The 21287-nt window shown below is 34.3% G+C and overlaps 2 protein-coding genes across 2 annotated transcripts; one reads left to right on the top strand and one right to left on the bottom strand.

The window, feature by feature from the left end:
* Nucleotides 1-231: 231 nt before the first annotated feature.
* LOC145597566 (WAT1-related protein At3g45870-like) lies at nt 232-9161 on the top strand. The gene is made up of 8 exons (XM_081653761.1): nt 232-635; nt 2869-2931; nt 3014-3130; nt 3222-3504; nt 5276-5431; nt 7047-7198; nt 7368-7557; nt 8774-9161. Exons 1-7 carry the CDS (start codon nt 376-378, stop codon nt 7555-7557), a joined length of 1221 nt encoding a protein of 406 aa, XP_081509887.1. The 5' UTR covers nt 232-375; the 3' UTR covers nt 8774-9161.
* A 436-nt stretch (nt 9162-9597) lies between these two features.
* LOC145598272 (protein root UVB sensitive 1, chloroplastic-like) lies at nt 9598-15988 on the bottom strand. Its single transcript, XM_081654602.1, has 8 exons — nt 15842-15988; nt 14357-15351; nt 13953-14228; nt 12880-12936; nt 12570-12768; nt 12187-12302; nt 11320-11496; nt 9598-10241 (listed from the first exon to the last, which is right to left on the bottom strand). Exons 2-8 carry the CDS (start codon nt 15218-15220, stop codon nt 9954-9956), a joined length of 1977 nt encoding a protein of 658 aa, XP_081510728.1. The 5' UTR covers nt 15221-15351; nt 15842-15988; the 3' UTR covers nt 9598-9953.
* Between the last annotated feature and the right edge of the window lie 5299 nt (nt 15989-21287).

Here is a 21287-nt window from a genome sequence, read left to right as displayed (position 1 = left end):
GAGTTTTAGATGTTATTACTTTGTTTAATTTTATTACCCATTAACTACTCTATACTCTTATCTAAAACAATCAAATTTCGATCACTATCCCTAATCCGGGACTTCGTATACGCTTATCAAAATCAATTAAATCTCGTATACATCAGTCCGTCCCTCACACGAAAAATAAAAGTCGTGAGGGTACCTTTCATTCCTTGGATTTTTTATTTTTTATTTTTAGTCACTAGATGATGTTTGAACAGACTGTATTGAAGATTACCAGTAAAACACTCAATTCTTCCCTTGAAAGCTAATTCAACTGTTCTTGATCACGACATTCAATCTTCACACCCACCAAAACTCACACAAAAACCCTAAATTCCCAAATTCAATTGCATGAGACACAGAGAAAGAGGAGCTTCTGAAGCATCATTAATGGCGAATGTAGGTGGTGTTGGTATCAGCTCCATGATCGTTAATGGCGGCGAGATATGGAAAGCTCATGGTGCCATGGTTTTGGTTCAGCTCTGTAATGGCGGATACCATGTTATTACTAAACTTGTTCTTAATGAAGGTGTTAATCAGATCGTTTTCTGCGTTTTTCGAGACCTTATTGCTCTCTCAATTCTTGCTCCTCTTGCTTATGTTCGTGAAAAGTTAGTCAATTTTTCTCTCAATCTTTCGATTTCTAATTTATAGTTTTGAATTGTTACATTTTGGTTTTTGATTTGGAATTTTGGTTGATTGTTTTTGTATTGTGTTTGAATTATTGTTGCTGCTTTGGAATGTTTTGATTTGTTGGATTAATTTGAGAGAGATTGAGATTTGGAGTGACTGGAATAGTGTAGAGGGATGATTATTTGAGGACGGAGCGAGTATGAATTATTTTTTGGTATAGTTTAAGCTATAGGATTTGGGGTTTTGGTTATTGGTTTGAGAAATTGATAGAAATATTGCTTGTGTTGAGTCTGAATTAGTGGAAATTTTGATATATTAGTTTAAGCTATAGTTGAATTAGTATACACAACAATTATTGAGGCTTTATTAGAGGACACAGGGAATCTGAATGTTTAAACTGTTTAAGGTAATAAGATTTGGGAATTTTTGGAGATTTTTTAAATTGTGGATTAGTAAAGGGAATTGTTATTATTGGCTAAAATGGAAGAAGGGAATATGTAATTCATTTGGTTGATTGAGGAAAATTGAATTTTTGTTCAATGTGGAAAGTACTAGAAAGGACTTGAATCGCTCCCAATGAAACAGGGTAATTTAGTGACTCTAGCCACTTACGACTTTACAAGCACAAGAACATTTTGATGTCAGATTACTGAAGCATTGAGAAGAGAATTACAGCATTATAGTGCCTGTGTATTAATATTTTCACTGGGGCCATTTGGAACAAGTATAGATTGGAACTAGGTAACTGCAAATCTTTATTACAAACCAGTTACGTCATTTTGTTTCAGTTCCCTGCTCATATTCAACTATGTGCACTAACATGTTTACATGTGTATATGTATTAAATGACTGCATGCTTAATAAGATGGCATTGGCCGGCCAAGATTGAATGGAGAAAAAGGCTTTAAGAGAAGCATATTTGAGTGAATTGCAGAAGTTGCTATTAGGGTGTGCTTATGAATTCTACAGACCAATTTGGTACCGAACTGAGACCAATTTGGTACCCAACTGATTGTTGAGGACTTGAGGTAGTACATTTGTAAATTGGTTCCCAACTGATTGTTGAGGTGATACATGTGTAATACCCAATTGATGTCACTTTTTCTTTTTTTGATTGTAAACTAGATAAAGAAGGTAACTTTATAGTTTTTCCTTAATTGAACAAGAATTTGTATGAGGAACATTGTAAACAATGATTTTGTCTATTTTACCTAGACTGGACTAGGTGTAGGGGTGAGCAAACTACGTATCTGGTCAAAATTTTAGGAATTGGACCCAGAACTGATTTCTAAAATTCTAGAAAGGACTTGAATCACTCCCAATGAAGCAGGAGAATTTAGTAACTTTAGCCACTTATGCTTTGGTTCTTCTTTAATTGTACATACAGATCATCAATTAGAAAATTGGATTTTGCTGTTTATCTTATAATTATAGAAGCCTTGAACCACTTATTTCTTTTTTAGATTTTGGAAAAATGATAGAAAATTGTATTTGATCTTGGAGAAGATTTAAACTGTAAAAAGTTCAAAAGGAAAATGAAAACTCAAGAGGGAAATGTAAAAGGTAATTGGGGGCACATCTGTTTTCATGTGAAAAGAAGTTTGCTGACTTGAAGCTTTTTTTATTCTGTTATTTTTCTTTGAGGACCTTCAACCTATATTATCATTACAATAGACTTCTTAACTTTATTTATTTCTTTGGAAGTGACTTAAGTGGGCATTGTGACTTCTTAAGTCCTTAGTCTTAACCCATACATGTAAAATTAACATTACACTGAAACCCCATTTGGCGATAGCCTTAAACCTTGTTACCCTATACCCTAAATCACTTAATTAGCCCCACGTGGGAAATAATCAATTAGTCTTTTTTATCCCTTGAAAATTTGTTGCTTTGCATTTTTTAAAATCTTATAGAACACATTGTTATACATAGGCTTTTAATCTCCATAAATGAACATCTGTATTTCTCTTTCTCAATTTGGGTCGTTTTAGATGTAACTAATTCAAAAATATCTTTCTTTCTAACTGAGGATACCTGTATGACATTGATACTTAAATTAATCTAGTAGCAGTCAGGATGCATATGAAAAAAGAGGGCGTGATTTTCTTCTTTACAGCAAATGAAAATGAAACAAAAGGGCTAACTAGTCCCCAGAAACCTGATGTCTTTGGTCCTTAAAAGAATCTGATCTTTTGTATTTGATTTCTTCAGGCGAGTTCGACCTCCAATCACTAAAAATCTTCTCGTTGCATTTTTCTTCCTTGGGCTTACCGGGTATGTGAGAAGATATTGCTGGTTTTGTTGTTGAGCAATCTCCTGATTATTAGCTGAGGTGATATGTTAATTACTTGACTAGGATTTTTGGAAACCAGCTTCTGTTTCTTATTGGTCTGAAGTACACAAATCCAACATATGCTGCAGCTATACAACCTTCAATTCCAGTATTTACTTTCCTCTTGGCCACAATAATGGGGTCAGTTTGATCAAATTTGGTTGATTTTGTATCTTTTATCTATTCTTTGCTGTTATTTTTTAATTTTCTTATATTGATCTTTTTCATGCAGCACAGAAACTGTGAATTTATATAGAACTGAAGGGAAAATGAAGGTTGCAGGCACGTTTTTGTGTGTTTCTGGTGCTGTTTTGATGGTTGTGTATAAAGGGCCATCTATACTTGAACAAAAAGAAGAGATGGAACTGCATGGTGAAATCAGTGCCAAAGGACAGCCAGAACCAGTTGGATGGCTTGTTGCTAGGACCATGGAATTTGGGTTTGACACATTTCACCTTGGTGTACTATGTCTAATTGGGAACTGTGTGTGCATGGCCACTTATCTTGCAATTCAGGTACCATTTTTAATTCTTTGAAGTAAATTATGATACTGCTAATATATTGAGTATCTAGGAAGTAGTAGGTTGGGATTAATGATACATACATAACTTCAAAGTAGTTGTTGGGATTAATGATACATTCATAACTTCAAAGTACTAGGTTGGGAGTAGGAACTTTTCTAGTTGAGAAGTTAGACCATTTGATTTGACTTTTCTCTTATGAAAGTAATTAATGGGCTTGAGGTGCATGGACCTTCTTGGCGGCGGGTTGGCTAGGCATAGCACAGTTGTGTTATGCTGCATAGCTAACTCCAGGGTGCCTGCTTACGCTAAATTTGAGTAGGGCCGCCTTAATTTTTCTTTTTAGTCTCTTAGAAGAATGCATGTGGCAATTCTGATAATCTTATGCTGTTTTTGGAATTTTCATTATTAATACCTTACAAATTTGCTAAGATATCTGAAATATACTCTGTACAACATACTGCCTCCATTATGCTGAAGTAAGGTAAAAGTGGGAACCATACATGTGGGTTTTTTTGTATTAAAAAGGAGAGAGATAGAGCGTAAAAAAATTACTTGTATTAAATACGATTGGGCCCCACAAAGTAAGGTTGTGGATGACAAAAAATGAATAAAAAGTTGTCATAAAAGGAATTAAATAACAGTAAGTATCTAAGTATCACTTAGAAGTTAGAAAAATGGATGAAAATGGAAAGTGAGTAAGACTTGGGAAAACAGAGGTATTATTTAATATTCTATAATCCTTCTGGTTTTTAGAAGTTGTAATGCTTCTTATTATATGTCAAAACCTGTATACTTTGACTATAATTTTTTTTCTAATTAGTAAGTACTACCTATGTTTTTATATAGTTGCAACATTATTATTTCTCATATTTGCCAACGCAAAACTTCAACTGTTTTTTTTTTTATTTTTTTTTTATGTTATGTATTTCTAAAAATTATAAGGATCAAATATTACTAAAGTACACATTGAGACAAATGTAACAAGATTCCATATGAATGTAATTCTTAAGTATAAATCACGAATAGTAATTGTAGTTGTGTATGTGAATAGTATACATTATTGAAATGTTGCAAGTATTAAAAAAATGGTTGAAGTATACGAAAATGTTTTGGTGGGGTATTGTTAGATTCAAGTCGATGCAATTTATTTTTTTAAAGTTTTTAACTATTTTCTACTTTTACAATTCATAATTAAAAATATAAATGGTCAAAAGTGCGCATTGAAGACCATGAAAAAGCAGTGTTACAATTTACAAACAAGGTAGTACGATTTAATATAATTTAATCACGTGGTTTAATCTTGTGGAAAATTAGTCACGTGGATCCTTGTAGATTCATCCCAATATATACATTAAAAGTATTTATTTTTATTACTATAAACAAATTACAGTCTTACAGATATTTACAGTCAAATTTATGCTTTGGTCAGCGTGAAAGTCTAACTAGTGTAAGTAAAAGATGATGAAGGATGTATTAAACTTTTACTATTAGAATAACAAAATGCTTATAATGCACTGTCATTTTCTGCATAATGTTTTTGAGTGCATGGTGCAAAGCTTCTTCCAAAGCATAAGGGAGGTGAGATTGTGTGTGTGTGTTTGGGATATTGAAGGTTGAACTTGTGACCTCAAGGTCATGAAGTGACATGTTTATCTAGTGCTTGCTGGGTTTTGCATATGATTGTAAATTTTAGTGGAAAAAAAATTCAGGATTGTAGCTTGTCTTATGGATTAAAAACTTATCTTTGTAACATATTTTGTAGGCTCCAGTTCTGAAGAAATATCCAGCAAGCCTCTCAGTGACAGCATATTCATATTTTTTTGGTGCTCTTCTTATCGTTACTTCTTCGTTTTTTATGGCCAATGACCCGACAAGCTGGAGTATGAACCATGATGAACTGTTCGCCGTTTTCTATGCTGTAAGTTTTCTTTTACCCTTTCTATGATGTCAACCTTAGTTAGCTACAAAGCGTCAATATCACATTCCCCTCTGGTACTTAATTTGAAGGTGACTACATGAATTATAATTGTAATCTCAAGTTACTTTTTAGATACATTACTATTATATTAGAGGTACATTAGTAACATATTACTATATTACATGTAAATATAAATTTCCCATTGACTCGGGTGTCAATTTCTGTTGCCATCAAATCCAAATTAAACTCCAAATTCATAACTCTTCATCACTATCCTAACTTTGTATATAGCAGTTGCTATAACCGTGGTGATTCACACACATCTCATCAAAATTCCCATTGACTCCCTTTGTCCCTAAATTAAAGCTCTTTCTCCCAAAAACCTTGTCCTTAAAGAAGAGCTCTATTTCTCTCATTTGGGTGGGTCTATTATCTGCTTCTTTTTTACTCACAAACTAATAAAACCCCTCCATTAATTCATCTCACTCTCCTTTAAAACAATTAACTATATCCATTACCTTCTTATTTAACTCTGCTTTAATAAACAATACCTCTACTACAATTTCTCTTTAAAATACCCTTGCCTAGGAGACATGAGTTTTTTTATATAGGGAATAGGAATATGGAAAGAGTTTGAATTTGTGAGGATGTGGATTATTCTCTAGCCAAAGTGTTAAGGCATTTTTGAATTGTGTTCATCTTCTAGCCTGCTTACAATATTTGGAACCTTCATCCTCCTCAATGCTTAGGGGGTAGGGCTGGCAAAAGCTGACCCTACCCAATATTCCAACCCCAAATCGACCTAAATATAGCGGGTTTGGGTTGAGTTTTTTATTTGATTTATTAAATGGATCAACCCAAACCCAACCTGAAATCATATGGGTTAGGTGAAGACCTGAAAATAATAAATGATTTAGAATCGAGTTGGTTCAACGCAAACCCAATTTTATAACCCGAACTAAGGGGAAACCAAACAAGTGACCTTTTGGCTAATCTTAGGTTTATCACCGGCTAGTGGCTACCCTTTTTACAGCCTTTCTTTCTATCTTCATGTATTCAATGGAGGCTTTTTAGTCCTTGCTTTTTTTACCTCCTTCATCGGCCCCACTACTCCATGGGTTTAGCTTAATACGAAAATGGTAGGTCAAATGGGTTCAGGTAGATCCATTAATAATACTTAAAATTTAAAAAATCAAGTTAAATAGGTCAACCCGAACCCAACTTGGGAACAAAAAAAAGAAAGATTAGGTTGGGTTTTAGAAATTGAACCTGCATATTGTTCGGGTTAGGGGTAGTTAACCTGGTCAGAGCTACCCGAACACGAATCTGACCTAACCTGATCTAGTTGTCGGGAGGGCTCTTGATAGGTTTGCTTCTAACCAATCAAAAGAAGGAAGAAATTAGGCTGCTTTGATACATTCAGATACATGATGCTTGCTACTAAATTCGATTAATATTTGGAATCAGGGAAGAGGTGTGTGTCAGTGTGTGACTGCTTTTCGATGGTGTATATTTTTGTTTTGGCATCTGCAGATTGTTAGTAAACTGTTTCATTGTTTTATACAAGTATTTATCTTATCTGCAATAAAATTGAATGTCACTTTTATCTTTTCAGGGAATCATTGCATCTGCCCTTAACTATGGACTTATCACATGGTCCAATAAAATATTGGGGCCTGCATTGGTCGCTCTTTACAATCCACTTCAACCTGCAGCATCTACCTTTTTGTCACTAATCTTTCTAGGAAGCACCCTATACCTGGGAAGGTATGGTTTGGCAGAAAAAAAAAATGACTTTCATGGTTACTGCTATATTTAGCTTTCTATGTTAAAATTTATTTCTACATTTGCATTCACTTTATAATTTATTAGTAACGATTGTCCTGAATAAAATTTAAGCATTAAGTGTACCTTAAATGGCGGGTCTTCTCTGCAGTGTGCTGGGAGGCTCTTTAATTATTGCTGGTTTATACATGGTCACCTGGGCATCCTACAAAGAAAAGCAAGCTGCTGCGGGTGTACCTTCTGAACCTCTAATTCACAAAGATTCTTCACTCAGCAAGATGCACCAGCAAGGACTCATTTTTGCCGGATCATCATCTTCTTTATACAAGGTTTTGGATTAGGTAATATGCACAACATGGAGCTTATCCTTTAGCCATCTTATTTCCAATTTTTGTGGCCATTGCGATTATGGTATATCTTTTTGTTTACATTTTCATCAATTCCATCTATGCATTGCTATCAACATAAAAATGAAGTGATGTGTAATTGTTGTTCAACAGCAGCTGATGTTTTTTGCTGCTTAGACAAAACAGTATCTATGCAGCATAGTCCTTTACCTCAGGATATTGATCTCAGACTGCATTAACAGTATCATTGAACTCTATTAAAGCAGATACAATCATAATCTTGCCTGAATGTTTCTTGTCAATTCATCTTAGTTTCATGTCTAGTACTTCATATTGTTTATAACTCCCTTCGTTTTAAAGTTCAGGAATTCTCCTTTATTATGAGCTTTGGCCATTATTTTCTTCCAAAATATGTGTTGCAAATATATACTCTCTTCATCCTAGTGAAAATGTCCAGCTTGTTATTTCAATTAGTGTTTTCCCTTTCAGTTATTATGTGCCATGCCAAAAGTGCCGCAATTTTTTATCTAGTTTTGTCAAATCAGTCACTTATTAAAGAAGGCCAGGATAAATTGGGAAGCCTGGTCATGTTTAAACTTCGTCTATTAAGTGGATGTTGTGGTGGGAGTGAGGGACAATTCAAGAAGGAAAGGTGACCATATTTCAAAAGACTGAGCAAATAAAAATTTATATTTTTAGAACTAACTGTAAATTACTTTTTTTCCGTATCTTTTTTTTTAACTAAAAAACCTATCTTCTTTGTTTAGCTATAATCCAGCTTGAATCGTGCCATTGGAATGGCCTAGGGAGTAATAATCACAAAGACTTACCTCTTAACTGTGTAAAACGCTATACATTTCTCAAATGAACCTGTAGATGTTCTTGCCTCAGAAATGAATGTCTTACTCCTACAACCTTTTAAGTGTGCTGCCTTCACAAAATGTGTCGGGCACATGTTGCACATTTACAGAGTTTGAAAAGTCAAGGGAAGATGACTGAGTATCCCTTAGTTTTTAGTTGAAACATCATTTTGTAGACTTAAAATCTGATTAAAAAATTTAATTGTTTTATTCAGAAATGATATCAAGGGGATGTTATAGTCCATTATGCTTTTGTGATATGCAAGCTGAAAATTGTCTGTCTTTGATGTGAACTTTTATTATGCCAGATTACTTGCTTCTACCAGTGCAACTAATTGCTCATGATACAGGTGAAGAGCTATACAAATGTACAGCAAGCATAATGTTTCCAAAAGGAACTATCACCAGGAACTGTGGTTGATATTGTCTATATCAAGATCCAGGGCACATGAATTCTGCAGATAGCGCTACAGAAAATGTGTATTTCAAAGAGAGAGCACACTGGTGGTTGTATATATGCTAGCTATATTGGCCAAGTCTTCTCTAGTTTTGGCTTTTTTCAAGTGGACTTTGGAGCAAGCTTCCTATTGAAATAAAAAATTTCAATTTGCTTATTACTTTCAAGATCATTTGTTGTAGACTTGTAGAGTTGTAGCCTGTTATATGATTCTCTTTGTAACGACAAAAACAAAGGCCTTTTCTGAGAGGTTTTATCTATGCTATGCAAACCTGATTCTATATGCATCAGTATCCTGATTCACAACAAGGTTCAGTTCATATACATCAGAGGACTATTGGTATGGTAAATTAATACACCATGTCCCTTATTTTTTGCACCATTTGACCCAAAAACTCCCACCAAAAGTGGGTCTATGGTGCAATTACTAGAGACGAGAGAGTAACAGCTTTTGCACAACTATGACAGTAATGACCTATGTTGCATAAGTCCGACACGTCGGATCCTTCGACACTCCAGATTTTATAGAATCTGTACAAGGTCATTATATATTTGGGTGTCATATCGTGTCGAAGTGTTAGAGGATCCGACACCCAACGTACATGATACATCAGGGTGTCGAAGTAACATAGGTAATGACTCACCAGACCTATCAAAAAAAAAAACAAAACAAAACAAAACAAAACAAAAAAGTAGAACAAATGTAGATGATCAATGTGAAGAACTAAAGGATATATCAGCAAAGAACGGAAAATTTGCAGATGAATGAGGTTAATAACTTACATTACGCAATACTAACTTTCAAAAACCACTGCCTACAAATTTTTCAGTATTATAAGGCTTAGCTACTACCTGGATGCCAAGCTTCTTTAACACTCGGCGTTGTCAGCAAAAGCTTTTGAACTCGGAGAAGCACACCAAAACATATGACTGACCTAAGATGTTTAGTAGCCAAATGTTTTCTTTTTCTCTGTTAGCTCAAAATGCAAAATGACTATTGTATCTAACATCTAGGCCACCATTTTTCTTTTGTTTCAGTGCACAGTTAGAGCTGTCAATAACTTATGCTGGCATCAGCTACTAGGTGCAGTAGAGACATTATTGTTGAGACAAATCCTATGAAGCAAAGGCCTAGCAATAAGACCATCAGTGACCCAACCTGCTAATTCACTATCATGCTTTGCATGGTCAAATTCCCTCTGCACATAATCAAGAGATATCTGTAACTTTCCACCAGGTCTACAGTCATCAGAAGCATTTTTCGACGGTATCCCGGCATTGGTCTCAAGCCAATAAAGGAAGTTGACCTGATACACAGATCTTAGCATGTCTTGCGGTGAAGCACTTTCTTTGAGTATAACCTGTACCAATCAAGTCCAAATTAATAAGAAGCAATAAAACAAATTGAGACTATGATAAAAGGACATAACACTAAGCATACAGCTTTATCAAATTAAGTATTCTATATTTTTTCAGGAATTATTAATAAAACATGGGAATACCGAGAATTGAGTAATGAGGAGGTTAAACCATTCTAGTAGTACTTATATTGACTTCGGGTTGACAACAAAAAATTTAGACCATGGCTCAAAATAATTTACTATCTTAGTGAGGAACAAATAAAGTACAATAATTACTCTGGTTCCCAAATTTCTGTTGTATTCTTTTCAGCTTAAAGACACCTATCTTCAAGTCTTGATTAAACTACACTTATGAATTATGAGAAAGCAATCAAATCATATAAAATTTCATCAGCTCACCCCCTCTCCTTAGACCACCCTAATCTTCATTCAGCAACTAAGGCTATGTTCACCGTTCAATTTATCTAAGCAAATAATTGCTTATGAGGTATTTCAGAGATGTTCAAGTTAGACCATATATTTCTATCTGCACGTGGTTATTGCTAATTATTTTAAATACCGTAATCAAAATAATTATGAAAATTTAAAATTTTGAAATTACACATTTATGCAAATTTAACGACATCTCACTTGATAATTTCACATCAAGTGAACTGAACATACCCTAATTACTTTATACTCCAATTTGAAATTACTCATTAATTCAAATTTAACGACATCTCATTTGATAATTTCACATCAAGTGAACTGAACATACCCTAAACTAAAGGCAGTGCGTCAGCAGTATAATTATATGTAAATGCAATATACAACATCCAAATCAGAATAGATCAGACAGAGAGGTTCTATCTACAAGAAGCTGTCAAGCTGAAGGCTGCAACTTCTGAACCCTTCATTCCACAGTCAAGAATCTAAGTCTAACAAAAAAAGAGGCACATTCGACAAAGGCTACTTGAATACACAAGAGGCAGAGACACATAAGAGAGAAGGAGGGTTTTTTTTTTTTTTTTTTGGGGGGGGGGGGGGGGGGGGGGGGGTGAAGAACTCAGTTTCATACAAACATGCAAGAGTTACTTACACAAAACTTTCCCTTGTGCTCGGCTAAGATGTAGCCTTCATTTCTATAGAGATCAAGAAGTGCAACTACATCCTCTCTTCTCTGAATTACATCACTTAGTGTGGATCCTAGCTTGAGCCGCTTCTCAATTTCTGAAGCGGCGTTCTTGGCTTCAATTGACAGATTTGAAGAAATTGGCTGAAAACATAAAGATACGGTTGAATAATTAGGCATAAATTCATAACATACATTACAATGTTTTTGCAGAACATATAAGATTTTGTATTACAGAAAGATCTTACATTACCATCAAAACTTCAATTAACCAGTCACTAGTCAGCAATCCAAGGGAATACAAGATATTCCCCCCCCCCCCCCCCCCCCCCACCACCACCACCCACAGACACACAAAGAAAGAAAAATCTACGATCATCCTAGCCTTAGTGTGGAAACACGCCTAATATCTTCAGTACATGTTTTGTCTTGTAATGTCATGGAGAGTTAGGCGTGTTTCCATACTGAGACTGGATATGACAAATAAAAAGGTGATTTCTAACAAATTTTCAAAAACTAAATGAATAATTTCTTTTGATACTTTCCCTTTGTCAAATACACAATGCTTGCAAAGTTACACATCTCTCGGAAACAACTTCTAACAGTCCTCAAATGGAAAAGGGTATGGCTATGTACATTTGGATATCCTAAGATTAGTCGAATATGGGTTTGACTCTAGAATATTGTTCATTCTATATAGATAACCAACAATGCGCAGCAAACTAATTATAATTAGGGGAAAAGGAAAAGGATGGGAAGGAAACCCCATATAGTGTCCCGTACAAGCCATGTTTCATGCAGAAAATCAGAAATGAGAATTAAAATAAAACTCACTTTATCAGCCGGCCTCAAATTCAGATCTGGTAATGCTGGAAAAAGAGGTTCCTCAGCATTGACGTCATTAACAGAAGGCACCTGACCACTCAACAAATATTCACTGAACACTAAGCCTGCAACAACATGTTTCAGCAAATAATTAGACTATTACCATGATTAATACTTAATATGAGGTTATTTCCAAGTTAGATTAAAGCTTAAAAGAGATGTGGCCCTAGTTATTAGCTGAGACCTCCAAATATTAGTAACTAATAAGAATCAGTAAAAAAGTGTGGCCTTAAGACAAAATTATTGACATGTCATTTTCAAAGTATATTCTTTGCAGAAAATTTTTGTGATTCTAACTTGAAAAATTGATTACTTCTAGGGAAAAGAAGTACTTGCTCGATATGGATTCAAAGTCCTCAGCTGAATGGATTGATAAGACTTCAGATTGCAGTACATGTGAACGCACGTTATTATACCAAAACTAGCAAGAGAAAGTGGTGTAGAGGAGCCTATGCAATTAGCTAAAGCTATCCCAAGCATGATGCCAATTGATTTGCTCACCATTCCTTGTGCTTCACCCTTTGCAATTACCTGACACAATCCATTTAGAAAAATCACACAATGTCGTATCATCTTAGTAGCTAAAGGAAAGAAGAGACTCCTCAACTTTGACGATTAATTACATGTAAAACCCATATCTACCTCTGCAAAATTCCTCTTTGCAGCAAAGCCTGCATAGAAACAGCTTCTTGTGGCAGCCTACAAAACCATTATATCAAATATTAGCACATAAAGAACAGATTGAGCTTTTAAAAGGATGTGGTGAGTATCACTATAAATCAATTGAACAATTAAAGTATTGTAATTCCATATAAACCTGTAATGAGATGGAAGTGATGACTGATGAAATGGTCAGTCCAAAGTCTGCAATCCCGGCCGTCACAGATTTCTTTTATTTTTTTTAATGATTATAATTGTCATCAAGATGAAAACTGAATAGAGTATAGACTAACTGCCCATTTCTATACTTTACCAAAAGAACTTGAAGGAGTAACAGCTAATTCTAAGAGATAAGTCTTTATTTAACTCAACAAGAAATACATGCAAACACTTGTCAACATGTGAGAAATTGATGAGTATAATAGAAGCACCAAAGAAGAAAATGTAAAAACAGATTTTTCAAAGTAGACTATGATGCGAGAAAGAGACAGAGACTAAGAGGTATCAATAACAAAATAAAACATTAGCTAAAAATGAACAATTCAACATCAATGCAAATTGATCATTTCCTTAAATAATTAATACCCAGATCCCAGCATCTTCTTAGCCTCTAAGATACCCATGTATTTAAGGGCAGAAGGGTAAGAGCAGTTTCTCACTAAACAACATATAACAAAGATAATAATTCAAGCAAGATACAGACTCTACAAAAGATACTGTAATCAGTAACACCAATCAATTAGTATTAATGGACAAACATCTACTTGGAAAGCTATGGTCTGAAACAAATTGAACTATATGTATATAGAACAATTTACTTCAAAACAATTTTCAGACGCATCAAATATGTTGAATGTGTTATGCGTAAGAGATTGTTTGTGCACATGGAATAGTTGGGCTAATGTAGCCACCATCAGCATTAATTAAGAGGTCTGAATTTTCTTTTTTGCTCTTTTAGCCGCCAGAGTAGCATTATCTTGGTCAGTTGGTCGTAAAGCATTCTTTTTTACCAAAACTAACTCAGAAGTTAGAAAGCACAGAAAGTTTTATCTTACCTGGATCAAGGTAGCAGCAGATCGTCCAGCTCCAGCAGCAGCACCAATGAAGACGAAAAGATGAGGAAAAGCTGGTGTTAAAATCTCCAATCCAAAAGCACTATTCTCCAAAAGATCAGCAAACAACCTCCATCCTTTTGGATGAACATCAAAGTGTCGCCCATATTTTGACAGCATGATCTTGCTAAGATATCCAATTCCATCCTTAAGCACCCAATTTATTGCCGCGGCAGTAGGAATCGCCCCCTTTCCCAGTCCAACAGCAAGAAGCAAAGACTACAAAGATAGGCAACCAAAAACTAATCATAAAAGAGAACACGTCAAACAAAATCTTTTTCTGAAGTTTGAACCCATCAACATAATATTTTTGCAAGCAATTAAGAAAAAGTTTTACTCAGGCTAACCTGTGTGGCAAGTACCCCACTGATCTGACTAGCAATACCCTGGACCCCTCTCCACAAAGAGTAGTCCAAATAATCGCTGGTCACGCTGTCAGGAAAATCTTCTGGTAGCATCAAACGAAATACTAACTCTTTGCACAGCAACCATAAACTAGGAACTCTTGCTGAGAGATTTCGAATTCCATCATCCATATTCCCCTTTCCTGATGTTGATGAAGGCATCATAGATGATGACGGAACCGTTACAAATTCGTCTTTTGAATAATCAGGAACTAGTTTTCTTCTCTGACTTCCTTTGATCTCCCATACAACCTCCTCTTCCTTTATGTCTCCTTCCTTGTCAATACTACCTAAGGCACCGGCAGGATCTAAATGGAACAGGCGTATGAAACCTAAAACTGACACCAAGCATAGCAGAAACTGCCGAGAAGAAAATATCCTCTCTCCCATTTTGAGGTTATCGTCCCATATGTGGCCACTGAGAAAGGAAGTCAACTGATAGGTCCAAAACAATGCAAAGGTACGCAATATCCCACCATGACTTTCCTCATGGTTACTATCACCATCGTTATCATTCTTATCATTGTTTTTTCCATTGCCATTGTTGTTATTATTGTTATTGCCATGATTCCCATAATTGCCATTATCTAACAAAAAATCAGATCCTAATGACGGAAGAACATGTCTCAACTCAAATGCTTTAGTTGCAACAGAACGCTGCAAGTAACTAACTTTACTCGTAAAAGCGAATTCATGTGCTTCCAACCGAGCCTTGAGATTTCTATGTTGAGAGACTACTTTGGGTTGAAATGCAAAAAGTGACAAATTATCCAAAAGCAACGCCGTAGAAGTGCAAGTGCAGCCCATGGGTCAATTGTGCAGCTTATATCTTTCCACAACAACAAATGTAATCCTACAAATCCAATATCATCGAACGTAATAAACCCATGAGTTGCAAATTGCACAGACTCAATTCCTTCCCATAGGTACAAAGAAACCTGACAAATAGAAACTCTAATTACTTTCATTTTCCGAAAGACGAGGTCAGACATTGGCAAGAGAGGTACCCAGCCTAACATTTCAAGGTTCATAAAGGATGTTAAACCATCGAGCCGAGCTGCCACTATTCGGGCTCTAATAGCCTCAAAACTTTTCAGCTCAACTCGGTTCAATTAAGCTCGAAAAACGCAACACATAGCAACAAAATTTGACTCAACTATCAAATTGAGCTCGAAAAATCACATATAATTTTTCTTCTAGCTTAAGAATATCAACGTAAATTGCCAAAAATGCACAAATCAAAATTCTAGCAATATAATCGCTCGCTATAAGATTTCATAATTTGAGAAATCATATAAACTATAGTTCAATAATCTACCTAGCATAAATTGACTATACTGACAACAAAATTAACGATAATGTGAAATGAAACCCTAGATTATGAAATTGAAATTCAATGATTAAGAAATAAGAAGAAAAAAAACTTACTCAAAACCTGCTTCGATGTAAATAGAGAATGCTTGGAAGGTGTTTCAATGGAGAACTCAGAGTGCGCTTCAATGGAGGAGATAGAGAGAGGTGTGCAGCGTAAGAAGTGAAAAGGTCAGAAGATTAATGTCAACAGATAAATATGACTGTTAGTGTTAAACGTGCGGGGCTCATGTATTTCGGGGGTTGGCTAGGCTAGCCCGCGAAATCTACAAAAGGTCCGGCATATGCACGGCCTAAGCCCACGTGTCATTGGTGCCAATTCAAGCCTAGGCTAAAATTTTCATATTTTAGCATGCTTTGTTGTGTTAGTCAGAGGCCATGTTCTGTGACTTTTGTCGTGCTTCATCCAAATAAAAGATGCACAAACAGTAATACGTTATGGCGTGCTTTTCTCATGTTGAGGAGGGTCATGCAGTGTCATTTTTATTAATGGATGGATACCCGAAAAGCATTAACGTTCGGAAATTTAAACTATTTTATTGTATTTTGTGATTTATACGTTGGAAAATAGTCATGTGTAATCCTGTTAGATTTGTCTCGAATTTTTTTTTATTTTTTTTTTTGTTAAGAAATAAACTTTCATAATATCATTTCTTTTTTTACTTTTTTAGCTATAATACAACTTAGTTTTCAAAAAAAAAAAAATTACAATACAACTTAAGATATTTAAGTTACAAAATCATTAGCAAGCGTGAAATCCCCAGTTAGAGGTCTTGATATGTTCGCCTTATGGTGTTCTTCTTATTACTTTTTTTGTTATAGTACGAGGGTTATTCCATACTATACAAGGTACTTACAATGTTTGGTAGTAAGAAGACGATAGGGTATTTGGAAAATATTAAAACCTTGAAAATGACACTCTATATATAGAAAGTCAAAGGTTAAAGAATATATAACAAGTAGTATAATATTAAATGTTCTATGAGATCTTGAAGAGATTATCATGTATGTTAAAATATTATCGGATTATTTACATTGTTTTAGTGTTTTGAGAGTCATATGAGATGATGATGAGAATCGATCATATCATCCTCTGAAATTGGAGAGTAGCTCTAATTAACTGAGTAATTCTTCACTTTCATACATAATTTTGACACCTAAAAATAAATAAAAGTTCAATGATTACAAAAATAATAATTTAGAAAACTAAAAAAATATTTATAGAACATTTACCTAATTTAATTGTAAACTTTTAGCAATAACCAATTTTTTTTTTGAAAGACAAGATCCAATATACTCCCTCCGTTTTTAAATACTTGCTCCATTTCTCCATGCGAGCAGTTTTAGGAGAAATTGGTGAAAGTAATAAAATATGGAGGTAGTGGGGTAGTTGAGAAAATAAAAAATTTGTAAAAAGTAGTAGAAGAATAGGAGGAGAGAGAGTATTATGTTGAGTCCACTAAATGTAAGAAATAAATTAAATATTGTAAAAACTTTCTAAAAAAAAAAGAAAATGGAGCAAGTATTTAAAAACGGAGGGAGTACAATATATTTCAATTTAAAAAAATAAAATAAAATAATAAAAAAAAAATCCAATATACTATAAGGTTATAAGTTGTAATATAAATTAGGTAAACTTTGTCAAAAAAATAATAATAATAATAATAAATTAGGTAAGGGAGGGATTTTTTTTTTTTTTTTGACGGGAAGGGGAGGGAATTTGAGGGACACAAATATCACTCATCATGAGTATAGTGAAAAGTCTGAAAACCCAAAAAACGTCTGGCCCAATCTAGTTCTTCAAGCCCAATAAACCTGACCTAAGGCCACACATGGCCCGACCAGTCCATTTTCTCACCTCTATTTATAACACATATTGCACGAGTGCATACCAAGCAAAGTTTAGCCTAGTAAAAAGAAGAACACCTTCAAATCTAAAGCTTTGAAGTTCAATCCTCAGTAGACGTACTTTGAGGGTGGGAATCCCGTTACCCTTCCCTCTCCCCCCACTCTCTATTTTTTTAATAAAAAGTATAATATACATACATACGTACAGCTACGGTACAAGGTACAGTTGAGTTGCATGCTGATTCAGAATCTTGATTAAGCATTTAAGCAAACATCATCCAGATATACCACTTGGCATTGTACCCTGAATCATGCTGCCAGCTGATTGGGTGGACGGGTGGTTGTCTTCCTTAATCCTAATTATTTGTTAATTATTTTCATTTTTTAATTACTGATGACTCATCAACCCACATTATTACATTAACATATTTGCATAATTGTCGTACTCCATACACTCCATCATGCACTAGAAGCTTATGTATAGAGTTATAGCCCTTATATAAGCATTTAGCCTTATAGGGATGAATTATTGATGCTAATTATATAATTAATCAACAACTAGCTACAGTAGTTTGATTGGTTATGTAATGTTTTCCAAGTTGAAATTTGTCTTTATTAATGTTTTTATGTACCTCGTAATTATTTTAATTGTATGTCTGCGTGTTAAAGATAATTAAGAGTCATCATAAGACCTTTGTTTGCAGTATTGTACCATACTTCCTCTGGTTTATTAAAATTACATTATCATTGATTCATTTATCTATAATTTTCATCTCAATATATACTAGTATCAAAATTTCTATTTTTAATATTTTTAGTTGTTGTTAATGTTTTGTTATTAAGCATAAAAGTCTAAATGCTGCAACTTGCAAGTCAAAAAAAAAAAAAGTCTATAAATAGTGCCAAAAACAAAGTGTGGTTACATAGTGTGGTCAGCTGCATATAAAACGCGCTGAATTTCATTCATTTTCCAAAGAAATAAACCTTACAACGTTGGGGTGTGATTAGTATGGACATCTTCCTTAAAACATCAAAATCAAATTTTAATGACTAAGGGCCAGTTCACAATTTACTTAATTTCAGTTCAGTTTAGTTCAGCTCTAATCAGTTTAGTTTAGCTCCAATCAATTCATTTCAGTTAAGCTCCTAATTCCCCTCTCTCATAAAATATTCATTTCAGCTCAATTCAGTTCAGTTCAATTCAATAAATATGAACCGGCCCTAATTTCCACAAAGTAACGTGAGCATATATTCCAATAAGTCACATCTAACATCACTCAATTTCCAAGTTGCTGGACCTAATCTCCAACTTATCCCCACGGCCCACCCCGTTTTTTCCTACTCTCTCTTTTGCCGTCATCACTCATCATTGTCATGCTTCATCCAATGCAATCTCCCAATTATTCATTTTTTCGAACGAAATCTTCCAATAACTTATTTTGTTTCTTTGTTATTTACGTAGTATTTATTTTAGCACAATCTCTCAAATCTAATATATATATATAAAGGGGAGTTTTTCCTCGAGTTTTTAGAGAGTCACGTAGGATCTAATTTTCTCAGCACGCCATGATTACAAATTTTTGTATTAGCCAATTAAATAAGAGATTATTAATTTCTTTTAGAATTAAATAATTCAAATGTCATGTAAGCAAAATTGGCAAATGAGATTTTTAAGTTTAAATTAATTAAACATTAAATATTATCTTTTAATAATAGTAATTATCTAAATATATAACAAATTTTAGCTCATAAATACAAAAAAAAAAATTAAAAAAAAAATTCAAACAAACCGTGCATCGCACGGGCTTCATCTAGTAATTCATAACATAGAGTACTGCTACTTCGTAGAAGTTTCACTCTCTCTATCCTTAAAATGTCTTAATCTCCAATCTTTAATTTCTGAAATTATTTAAAAAAAAAAAAAAAAAAAAAAAAAAAACAAACAAATTCGTGCTAATTATTAACGAGGGTAGTGATAGAAAAAGTAAGTGGGTTGCAACTTGCAAGCAAATTTTTAAATCAATTAACGCAATCTTATAACAATATCTATTTTAGTGTCTAATAGGGATTGAACCCCCAACCTTAAGGTTATAAGGTGCTATCTTTCTTATTAAATCAAGCTTAGCTTGGTATATATATGATTTGATATTTTGATGTATTAATTCGGCTAATTTTAAACTGTAAAATTAGACCGAGTTAGATTGCTCTTATCATGTCGAAGTACTCCTTTCGTTTCGTAATAATCGCAACACTTTGACTTTTGCATTATTCATATATTAACTTTCACTACATTTTTTTATCAATATATTAAAAAAAAACATATATTATCATGTAAAAAAAAAAAAAAAAACATATTTTATCATGTAAAAAAAAAACATATATCATCATGTAAAACATATATTCTCAAATTTTTATATGTGGTTGACTACACCGTGTGGCAAGGGTTACTTATTCACAGGTTACTCTTACACAGAATACTCGCTAATAATCAACTAAGTAAATTTAGAATAAGTAATCCCTGACCGACTGAGTAACCCTGGAATAAATAACCTAGGTGAAAACGCGCTAACTGACTGAGTTCCCCTAATAAAGTAACCGTCGACCGGCTGAGTAATCCCTGAATAAATAACCCCTATAAATAACCTCTATAAGTAACTCCAGTCTTGCTAGCCACACAGAAAAAGTCGCGTTTATTTTTATTAGGGCCTGTTCTCATTGACTGAACTGAGTTGAACTGAACTTATTAGAGCTGAACTGAAGTGAATATTTTATGAGAGAAGGAAATTAGGAGCTGAACTAAACTGACCTTATCAGAGCTGAACTGAACTGAATATTTTATGAGAGAAGGAAATTAGGAGCTGAACTGAACTGAACTTATTAGAGCTGAACGGAAACTAATCGTATAAGAACATACCCTTACTCCCTCCATGTTTTAATAAGTGTTATAGTTTGATTTTTTTTACTATTCACATAATGGTTTTGACTTAATTTAAATAAAACAAATGTTATTTATGATATATTGTTGGATCCGTCATAATATACACTTTCATAATATCAACTTTTTTTTTTTATAATTTTATTAACATATAATTAAATAAATTAAGAGGCCGTTTGGTTCGCACGAGGGAATCGAAATGGAATGAACAAAGGGAAAGGAGAAGAATGGAATGAAAATACCCTATTTTTACTTTGTTGTTTGTTTTTAAAACAAGGGAATCATTCCCCCACCACACCACCACCACCATAACCACCACACATTTCATCAATTTTTCACTTCCCACCATTTCCAGCACCGCCGCACCTCCTCCACCACTCGCCGCCCTTCGCCGCACCTCCCCCTCCCCTCGCTGCGCCAGCCCCGATCTCCCCTCCCCCGAAAAAACCAGCCGTAGTTTCGAAAACCCTAGCCCCGATCTCCCTCTCCCCCGAAACCGTCGCCGACGAATGAGAGGCGTCAGTGTTGTTACTCGAGGTGCCAACTACTAGTCAGTTCATCTTTGCTTTCCTCTTCCCATTCTATCTTCTCGCTATACTGTCTTCATTGATTCTTGAATCGGTGATAGACTTGACCAGAAATTCCTTGAGGAGTCATTTACAATTTATGTTTGTACAATTGCTTGATAATTGATAAATTTGCTGAATTCTTGCTTCGTGT

The sequence above is a fragment of the Chenopodium album genome, chromosome 20 (genome assembly GCF_948465745.1).
Source record: "Chenopodium album chromosome 20, dcCheAlbu1.1, whole genome shotgun sequence".
Lineage (NCBI taxonomy): Eukaryota > Viridiplantae > Streptophyta > Magnoliopsida > Caryophyllales > Amaranthaceae > Chenopodium > Chenopodium album.
This window is presented reverse-complemented; position numbering and strand designations above follow the sequence as displayed.

Excerpts from the sequence above, each read along its gene's own strand:
- LOC145597566 (XM_081653761.1), top strand. The coding sequence starts at position 376 with ATGAGACACAGAGAAAGAGGAGCTTCTGAAGCATCATTAATGGCGAAT. Across the intron at positions 2,932-3,013 it reads TTCTTCCTTGGGCTTACCGG|GATTTTTGGAAACCAGCTTC; the intron begins GTATGTGAGAAG and ends TTACTTGACTAG. Across the intron at positions 3,505-5,275 it reads CCACTTATCTTGCAATTCAG|GCTCCAGTTCTGAAGAAATA; the intron begins GTACCATTTTTA and ends CATATTTTGTAG.
- LOC145598272 (XM_081654602.1), bottom strand. The coding sequence starts at position 15,220 with ATGGGCTGCACTTGCACTTCTACGGCGTTGCTTTTGGATAATTTGTCA. Across the intron at positions 12,303-12,569 it reads TTTGAATCCATATCGAGCAA|GCTTAGTGTTCAGTGAATAT; the intron begins GTACTTCTTTTC and ends ATGTTGTTGCAG. Across the intron at positions 11,497-12,186 it reads ATTTGAGGCCGGCTGATAAA|CCAATTTCTTCAAATCTGTC; the intron begins GTGAGTTTTATT and ends TTATGTTTTCAG.